A 10,403-nucleotide genomic window follows, 5' to 3' on the forward strand; every position below is an offset into this window, starting at 1 on the left:
TAATATTGTAAAAGTGGCAAAATAGGTAAATTTCCCATAAATTTGGCTCTCTGCTTAATGAATTTATGTATCATCAATTCCACTAATTCGAATTGAAGATTGTATTTGTACGTGGGGTGTGATTAATCTGCACATTGTTTCCACAATGAAATTAAAATTCCAACAATCATCCAAAATCTAGTTCGTAATTAACCTCTCCCATCATAAAATTTCAACCATTGTTAACTTATCGGGAATGGGAGATTCTTTTCATAAAAAAAAGCATGAATCTCACTCACGGTATATAAAATGGCGGGTTGTCCTTAGACCTGTTTTCAATATAATAGAGTCGTAGAGATTGCGATTTTTTCTTTTAAATATTATATTAGAGAGTACAAAATAAGAGTGGAGTTATTGGCACCCCTCTAAGTTCCTAAAAAAACCCCTTTTCTGAGTGCACCGCTTAAATATTTTTATATATACATCACTTCTCAAAAATCACATTTTAATTCCAAAATTACCCTCATCACTTTACCCTTTTTTCCTTTTTTAGGTTTTAAATTCTCATCCTTCATATTTATATTTAGAACTTATTTATTTGTATCCATTCATTTCTCAAAACTAATCTTATTGATTTAATTTACAATAAATCGATTAACTTTTTCTTTTCTAGTCTTAAATTTTATCCCCAACTACTGGTTTTCAATCCAATCTTCTATTCTTCGCATTTAAAAAAAAAATAATAATTCGATCTAGTTAGCTAGTATAAAAAATCAACAAAAAAATATATTTTCTTATATCTATCACAAGATCAAAAGAATGTGGGAAGCATAACAAATAAAGAGGTGAATCAGCTGCTGAAGAGTAGATGTTGTTATGGAGTTTTAATTACTTAAATATTTAGATTTTATTTTTTTTGCTTTTAAAGTGTATTTATTTTTATTATCATAGTGACTTGATGACACTCTAGTGGATTTCATTTCAATTTCAATTTGAAGTATTTGCTAGTTAAAAAAAAAAAATTGTTGCAGTTGCCGCCCCCGGGGGGGGGGGGAGGGGTTGTTCATTTGTTAAAGATGACGAAGGGGGTTAATTTCGGAAATAAACCAGAGTTTCAAATCACACTGCATTCATCAATTTACTTTGGGGTGCGGCAAGGAAAGGGGTTTTTTAAGGAAAGTAGTGGTGTGCCAATAGCACCACTCACAAAATAAATATTGATAAATAGTGTCCATGTAAGCTGGGATCTAAAACCCAGCCCAATACTTGTCGGAATCTGTTGTGGTGTGTCAAAATTAAAACTCCAACCCTAAAATCTAAAACCAAAGTAATATATTAAAAAATTAAAAAAGAAAAGAAAAAAGCTCAGACCCAAGACGTTCAACCCTCAAACGATGGGATAATGAAATGCGTGACCAACTCAATTAAAGAGTTTTTAAAGAGTTGTTGACAGAGATTGAATTTCGAAAAATGAGTATCAGTTGCTGTTATATTTGGCGGCGATGCATAGTTTGCTGGTTTTTGTAATTAACATAGAAAACGTATTAAATTGCTTTCAGGGAAATTATTACTTAATAATTTTTGAGATTTAACGATTCTGAGCTCCCCCTCGTACATGAGCTTTGTGGAAGTTGTGACAAAGGTGCTTGGTTAAATTTTCTTTTGAACGCCAAAGGATCCCCAAAAGTCCCTCTCTTTGCTACAGAAAAGCCAACGTGGTTGATAATGTTCGGTGGTGTGTGTGTGTATATATATGGTGTGGTCTTCAATTCTTCAGCTTTTGTATTGCAGATTGTTTCTGGATGTGTGCGTTTAATCCATATTACAAGTTCTCACCGCAGAAATTGCAAGTCCTAAAATACAATTCAAGAATGCTGGATCACGTGCAATGTTTGCCAAAAACTAACTCCAGAAAGCAAGTTTACTTGTTGAAGGCAAAAATATATACAATCTTCAGAAATCACAATATCTCAATGTTTCAAAGGCCATCCCAGCACTTAATAATTAAGACTTAAAGCATAAAACCAATTCATGATCAATACTAAGCTAAAAAAAGTTTATGTTACTGATGTAACTTACATTACAGAGGTCGAACAAGTCTGTTTACAGCTGTGTCCAGAGCATCTACATTCCTCCTCAGGAATTTTCTTCACAAGAATTAAGGAACCAAAATACCACAATGATTAGGGATAAGCCAATTAAAGTATCACATGGTGCAATGATGAACATTTTTAAAATCTGGAGAGAAACAAAATGAAATATGAGTTTCTCTGCCATCTTTATGAAATAGCAACAAATAAGCCACCTTCTCATCCACCCACATCCATTTAAGAATAAAGCAGGATACACCAATGGATCCTTCCTTAGCAGCTCAAAGAAGCAGAAAAAGAGCCAGAGCAATGTAAAACAAATCACATATGACACACCGAGTACAGTGGAAAAGGATACAGTTGTGCAGCTAGATTGTCGATGCCTTTCATTTCCTCATTTAATCTGAAATTGAAATCAGAATGATGGATCAGATCAGGCTGTAATAACCATGAAAAAGAGTTAAACTTTTGGTATGCATGCTACTGGTGTGTGGTTCCCATTCAAGTTGAGGAAAAAAATGCATGCAAAAGTCACCAATAAACCAAGTTACAATCAAAATTCATTTTATCAGTCTGCACACTGGCAGGTTTTCTCTGCCTTACAAGTCTGACCTTTGGCACTGTTATAGCAAAGAAGACTTTACAAAATAGTTTCTTTCTCTGATAGCATCTTAGGTGGCTCAAAATTTTCTCTGATGGCATGAGTCAGACACACACTTATATTTGCAAGAGCAATGGAAAATTGGCGATGTATGGTTTAGAGAGAATCTGCATATGGCACCAAAATTAATACCAGTAGATTTGTCTAAATTCGGAAATAAATCAGATAAAATAAATCCAAAATATGGTTCCTGGAAGGTAGCTTCAACTTATATCTATGAGAATAAGACAATACTCCAGACCTATATTTCACATAAGACTTCTGAATCTCTAAAATCTCCAAGTGTCAGCTACAGCAATTACCCAAAGCTCCTTATTTTTGGAATATGAAAGCAATCATTTAACAATGTATTAAGGTTTTGTAGTCATTAGATCAATAACATGTTAATCAGATCATTCGAAACTAAACAAATGGCAATGAAAAGATCAATGAAGCATTCCAATTCCACCACATAACTTCCTCCATCAGTGCAGCTCAAAGTAATAGGCAAGACCTCATTCGGATGCATTATAGACAACCACTAAAAATAAATAAATAAACACAGTTCTTTGTCATATGCATCATCACTTCAGTTCAGCAATTTCTTACTTCACTTTTTGGACCAAAATCTACATTTATTTCCAACATTTTTCAATTCTTGAGTATTTTGCATAAAAGACTAAAAGCTGCAATAGAAAGATACCTGAGACATGAATTTATATAATGATTTCCTTTTGTTGCTGCATCAAGGACTGCCAAGTATGAGGACAAGGAAGGTTTGTTAAAAAATCATCATATCAAATGAAAAAAATGTTACAAGCATCTGGTTTATGCAATTAATAGCAAGAGAACGACCCAAACATGACAAGTACTGAAACCAAAGAGGTTGCTTCGACCTGCCCATACAGAAATCCTACTGCCCTTCCACCTCATTTTGCAGCATAAGTACAGAGATTTAAACAATTAGTAGTGCTTCTAAATGTCATGGGATTTTAAGCTTGGTTAATTATGTTACAACAAATTGTGGGCTATGGGATTGATGAATCATTAAGGGTCCATTCAGTACAGTTGATGGGGAGCTGTAGCTTAAATGCTACAGTTGTGAAGGGTTCAGTAAACTCTTAAGCCAAGGTGATTTTATCTGACTGTTGTTTGATAAAAAAAAAAACTCATAACAGCTTTATTATTTTTGTCAAAAATATTACTCAAAGTCATATTTACCAAGGATAATGAATTTTTATTTCACTGCTAGAGGTTTTTTCCCCCTCCTCTCACAACAGCTGTGGCTTAAATAAAAATGTTTCGATTTACCTGATTCTTGAAGGCGGCCTGCAGCATCACTAAAGCATTGCATGTGATCAACTGAGCTGCTAGTAACCTACAATAATCACATTGCTCTATAAGATAAATTTCACATGCCCGAGTCCTAAATTTCACAAAGAAAAAGGACAAAGAATTATGCACCACTGAATCAGGTCTATGAACGTGAACTAGTAACAATTAAAAAAGAAAAAAAAAAGGCCATATAAAGTTTGAAAAAAATCACTAAAATAACATATAATTTAAGCTTGAGGAACCAGAATCTAATATAAGAAAATTTTCCTAGGAATTTACATATTAACAACAACAACAACAATAATAATAATAAATAATTCAAAGAAAAGTAACTTTAAAATTCACAAGAATACTGAAACTTATGAATTCAGCAGAGGTCTGTGGAGGTACCTCAGATAGAGCCAGGCGGAGGGAAGCAAAGAGGGAAGAAAAGCTGTCGGCAATGGCGACGGAGTCTCTCTCCACCACCTCAAGAGCTTTCACGATGTCGTTTTGATTGAAGGATGGTTTCGGTTCGGTGCTCTCGAGTCTATCGGGATCCCGCGTGGGTTCGGCAGAAGTTGACTGAGGAGCATTATCGGGGTCCGAGCATGGGAACTCTGGATGCTGAGTAAACTGTTGTTGTTCTTCTTCCTCCATCTCGCCTTGCGCGATGATTAGAAATTAGAAAATATTCTTCAATTTCTTTTTCTCTTAAATTTTAATGGACCGGGTTTGGACCGGGTTTCCTTTTCTTAAGTGGACCGGGACACTTAAATAAACGCCCGTCAAAATGAACCACCACCAACTACAAACTCACTTACAAACACACACAAACTCGCTCTCGATACTGTCGTTAGAAAGAGAAAGGGGAAAAAAAAAACAAAAAAAAAACTTTACCTTTTGTCTCAGTTGTGGAGATGGCGACTTGGAATCTAACGGAATGGGTGAATCTCGTGGCGCGACCTTGGGATAGTGATTCGCTGACTGTTGCAGATCAAATGGAGCTCCTTATGCCCGGTTTAATTGATCATCGTCAAGAGTTGCCGAGTCGTCGTCGTGATGAAAGCAAACAAGCAAATACAAATATGAAGAGGGTGAAAATTGAGGAGTCGCAGTCCTGCTGCTGCGCCATTTGCTTGGAGGAGTTCTCAGTTGGATCAGAGGCTTGTTGCGTGGGTTGCTCTCATATGTATCACGACGATTGCATTGTCCGGTGGTTGAAAAATAACAATTCGTGTCCCTTGTGTCGCCACAGGTTGGCTGTGTCTTCTTGTTCTTGATTGGAATTGGGATTCCTCATCCCGAAGTTGTAACCATGGTTGGGTCTTGTAATAAATTTACCCTTTTTTTCTTATTAATATCAATTAAATACAAGTTTTTGTATATTTTATTTTTATTTTCATTTTTTTACCCTAATATTAATTAGCAGCTTTTAATTTTTTTTCTCCCCTCATTTATTTTTGTATTTAATTTAATTTTCCTTTTCTTTTTTTTTTTCTCTCCTCGTAGCCTCCGCTAAAAAATTCCATATCTCGCAAAGTTCTAACATCTAAGAAATTCAACTAGAATTGCATAGAACCAAACTCAAAACAAACAGCAAACAATACGCTATTTTATTTGCTTATTGCTTTAATTGTTTGTGGAAGTTAATTTTTGCTTCGAAAAAATGGCTGCCAACAGTAACTAATGGCCAAAAAAAAAAAAACTAATGGCAGTAATCCTTGCCATAGAATGGTTCCTTTTTGCTTTTGGAAAAAAAATCGCGCCTCTATCAATGGTTCCTTTTGGCCGCTTGTGAGGGCAGCGGTTCTAGCCCCCACAAAAGTATTGTGGGGGCTAAATATTCTTTATATTCTTCTCCCTTGCGAAATATAAGTGGAGTATGGACATCCTCTCCTGTGAGGGATTATTTGTATTGGGCATGTACTTCATAGAATTCATTGTAATAATGTAAGTCTCAATCATGTATATCTGATTGTAAATATCAGTGTAATACCCCTCTGCTACAATAAGCAGTTATTGTAAATATCTGTGTAATGCAGTAATCTAATGATTAATCAGTCTTAAAAAAAAAATGACAAGGAGATTTAACTTGATTTTAGAGTGACAATTTTGAAAGAGGGTAAAACTTATGTGATTGATATATAGGTGAGATTTAGTTATATTTTCCATTGTACATAAGAGTAACGATGTAATTTTTTTTTTTAATTTTTCCTCTTTTTTCCATGTCGCTGACGGGATCCTACCAGTTTATTTTTTATGAAATACATGTCACTGATGGGATTCCACCAATTTATTTTTATGAAATATAAGGTGGAAGCTTATGGATGATAAAAGGGAACCATTCTCTTCATTGTTTATTGTGAGTTTAGCTTCTCTAAATGGTGTTGGAAACTTTTAATTATTGGCTTAAACTTTACTTCGAGAGCGTTTGGGGCAGTTGCGCTGCCACATCGCAGCTGCTCCCCGTGCTTTAATTTAGGGTGTTCCAGGGGATATTCCCCTAAATTAAAGCATGAGGAGCAGCTGCGCTGCCAGACCCTTCATCTTTTAGATAAAATAATAAAATTTAATTTATATTTTAAAAGTGTGAAAATCTCATTTTATTCTTTATTTTCATTCAAAAGATTAGGACAAATTAGGAGTTCGTTGATGAAGTTTTTTTAATCTTATGAACAAAAATAGTAGTAAGTTGAGGTTTTCATATTTTTAGAAGGTAAATTGATAAATAGAGGATAAGTTGAAATTCGCCCATATATAAATTGATTTCTTAAATTTTTTAGTCTCTTTTCCAAGTCTCAATTTATTATTGGTTATAACTTATAACGAGAAAGAGATTTAAGGGAGAGAGAGAGAGAAGAGAAACAATTATAATATGCAAATGAAACCCACTATTTTATTTTAAAATGAAAATTTCATATCTCAATATAAATCATTGAAATGGGTGAAATCCAATCATCCAATGACTAAAAAATTGTGTTAAATTTGTGTTTGAAAATAAAGCACCTGGTCTAAGCTTTAGATTTTTATGTAAAATCTAACATGCAGTATCATCTATCCTTATTCAGGTGAAAATATTCTTCTAGACTTGTTTCAAAGTAAACTCAAACCATGACTCATATCATTCAATCTTTACCCTTTATTATTTTCTAATCCAAGGGCTTAAAATTTATGTTTGAAAGTTGTGTCCCTTAATTTGTTCCAATATTATATATATAGAAATTGTCAAGTGCGGACACTTTTATTTTTATTTTTTTTATGAGAACACGCTATTAAGCCTTATGTCTTTATATGTAATTGAACAATTGTTGCCATATAATTTAATAGTAAATTGAAATTAACTCTATTAAATCGTATGTCTTAATAGCTTTCTCAAGTATAGATGTCCTTAATTTTTTGTTCACGCAGACATGTTAATAAGTTATATCATTATTTAACCATGACTATTAAGTTATATGAAATATATTTGTACAGAAAAATAAGAGTAATAAAAAAATGAGAGCGTCGCATAAGAGAAGAACTCATCTACATAGTTATTCTCTTATGTGGATGAAATACTCTATAAAACGATACTACTTTAAAGTAAATCCATATTTTAACATTTGCACTTGATAATGATTAATATACATGTATATGTTTCTGTCATGACGTCCTGATAAAAAGTTTTATCCTACACCTTCAATCTCATTTTACCAGATACCGGTTAGAGAGTTTTTACTTCCTCTAAATGGCTTTTACCCGAAATTTTATTAAACATAATAAAGGTGAATTCGTTATTTGTTTATTTGATATTGTTGCAAAAAACTATAGTGACATCATAATATTATCAATTTTTGTTTATAATAATTCAAAGGCAAATGAAGGTTGGTTTCCTTTAGTTTGATGGAACCACCGTACATTTGACCTTCTAAAGAATTATCTGAATAGAACTTAAGATGGTAAATAAATTCACTTGATAGAGATAAATTTTCAGAAAATATCAATTAACATAGGTTAAAATGAAGATGTCACATGTTAGCAAAATAAATAAAAAATATAAATTTTAATACATTAGAGATTGTATTTTTTTTGCCTGTTAATGCATTAAAATCTATGTTTTTTTTATCTTCACATTATTAAAATAAAGATGTCCTCATTAGAGAAACAACAATAACAACAACAACAATAATAATAATACTTCTAGTTACTGGTGCCTAAACACAGATTTTTGATAAATACATTATTATACCATATAGTGTTATAGTTAATTGAATAAAAACACTATAACTTCATAATAACGAATTCCTGTAAAATCTACATTTAGGCGTTCGCACCTAAGCCTTATTGCATATCAAAACAAATGCGAAGAGCAAAGAAATAGAGATAATAATGCGATTTTTTAGAAAATGATCAACTACTACAGTACTTGGTGGTGGAGAAAGAAACTAAAGAATGAGTGAAATTATATTACGAGCTAAGTTAAATTTTTTGGTAAAAATCCTGTATCTATAGAAGGGTTCGATTAGAAGAATTATATAATACAAGAATTTTTGTAATTACAGCACCTAAATGTAGAGATGACGATGGTAATGACTTCTAGTATTTCAGGAAAATCATTTTCTTTTACCTTTTTTTTTTAAAAATTACAAGAGATGATATCTTTATTTAGTTAACATTGTGAATAAATACAAAAATGAGCCGGATGTTATTCAATCATGAGACGGCATTAGCTTGTTCCAAAGCTATTTGTGCTAATGAATGACCTACTTCATTACAAATTCTCGGAGCATGATGAATTTAATTTGCTGCAAACTCTTCAAACATTCTTGGATTTCAGAAACAATCCAAAAAATTTCAGTGCTTCTTCCTTTCTTGTTTAGCACCAGGTCAACTACCTCCTGAGCATAAGTTTCAGCCACCAGAGGAAAACAACGTGCACTTTTTGCAAGCCCTAAACTAATCTTGTGGCTTCAGATTTAGCAAAAGCTACATCTCTATGGAGTTTAGGCCATCCTGCAGGCGGGGACTCCACTGCTGTCTTGTTTCAGATTTCTTTCCCAAAGTTGCCTAATTCTTCTGCAAGATTGCACCTCTACTTCTGCCCTGGCAAGTGATATTTGAGAATCTCCATTCTTATCTTTGAAGAAGAAGAGATTTCGAGGATGCCAAGGAATCCAGCATGTTGCAACTATTAGCTCCATATTAGATTTGCTTCTCTTCCTTGCTATCTCCAACACAACTAAAGATATCTATGCTTTCCGACTATTTAAGATCTTCTTCATAAGGTGTAAGCCTCCATATTTTACTAGCTACATTTCGAAACCAAGGGCTTTGCAGTTTCCTCTTCTTTCAAGGATTTACTGTTGTAGGCAGTAAACTTCTTGCTGCTCTCCACACAAAGATTTTAACTTTTGCTGGTAAAATCTAAAGACTAAATGACATTCCATGAACATTGCCAATTGTTTGAGGTGCTAGGTTGATCAGGAAAGTTTAGCTTTAAGGCCACCACTCACCCTTTTTATCAAAAAGCCATAAAGGTTGATCAGGACTAGGAACTCTTGGTAATGGAGTATTTAAAATCTGCTTGATATCTTCTTCCATAAAGCTCCGTTGAATCAGATCCTCCTTCCATTTGTTGTCATTTTTAACCATCTCAGATACGGTGGAGTCTAGGAAAAGTTTTTGGGGAGAAAAAGGCTTAAATGTATTAGTCTTGGCAGCCAACAACTCTGATAAGTCTAAGTACTCTTTCCATCACCAAATCACCAATCCTCATTCCTCCATCTCAAACCTTTGTGGATAACCTATCTCTCCCATAAGATGCTTCTCCAAACATAAGGTGGTTTTGTTCCTATTTTTGCCTAAAAAAAATCAATACTTTTTAAATATCTAGCTTATCTTAGCATTAAAGATTTAAGGTGTTGGATGAATCTCCTATCTTGTTTAGCCGCCATTTTCTTTTACTTCAACAAGGAGTTGACCACTCAACTAATAAGTAGTTTTTTCAATTTGAATTAATGGTGAGTTTACTTGTTGCATTGGAGAATCGAAATAAGAATGATTAATGTTATTTACTTGATAAAAATAGAGATGAGAAGGGAAATAAAACTTATGGGGCTCACATATTTTTTGGATTAAAGAATGAGAACTTGATTCCCATTAGAGAGGTAGGGAACCAAGTTTGCATTACTTAAAACTTTCCATTTTACCCCACCCAAATTTCATAATTTCACTTTTGTCCTGAAATAAAATTATATTATATTGTTATTGTTATTGCTATTATTATTATTCTTATTTTTTAATTATTGTTAGAATGGGTTATTTTAGTAACTTGTAACAAGTCGTTGCAATTTCAAAATAAAATAAACATATTAATGACAATACAGTTTATTTCGATT

General features: G+C 33.2%; 2 protein-coding genes across 2 annotated transcripts; one reads left to right on the forward strand and one right to left on the reverse strand.

Annotated features, from left to right (window-relative positions):
* Positions 1 to 1,879: 1,879 nt before the first annotated feature.
* On the reverse strand, positions 1,880 to 4,736 carry LOC18048790. Its single transcript, XM_024187038.1, has 5 exons — positions 4,435 to 4,736; positions 4,021 to 4,087; positions 3,413 to 3,461; positions 2,428 to 2,472; positions 1,880 to 2,126 (listed from the first exon to the last, which is right to left on the reverse strand). The coding sequence occupies exons 1-5, from the start codon at positions 4,681 to 4,683 to the stop codon at positions 2,060 to 2,062; spliced, it is 477 nt and encodes a 158-aa protein (XP_024042806.1). The 5' UTR covers positions 4,684 to 4,736; the 3' UTR covers positions 1,880 to 2,059.
* Positions 4,737 to 4,943: 207 nt separating this feature from the next.
* LOC18048791 (E3 ubiquitin-protein ligase RNF181) lies at positions 4,944 to 5,306 on the forward strand. Its single transcript, XM_006439481.1, has one exon. The coding sequence runs from the start codon at positions 4,944 to 4,946 to the stop codon at positions 5,304 to 5,306; it is 363 nt and encodes a 120-aa protein (XP_006439544.1).
* Positions 5,307 to 10,403: the final 5,097 nt, after the last annotated feature.

Source organism: Citrus clementina, unplaced genomic scaffold, assembly GCF_000493195.1.
Source record: "Citrus clementina cultivar Clemenules unplaced genomic scaffold, Citrus_clementina_v1.0 scaffold_3, whole genome shotgun sequence".
Classification (NCBI taxonomy): Eukaryota; Viridiplantae; Streptophyta; class Magnoliopsida; order Sapindales; family Rutaceae; genus Citrus; species Citrus x clementina.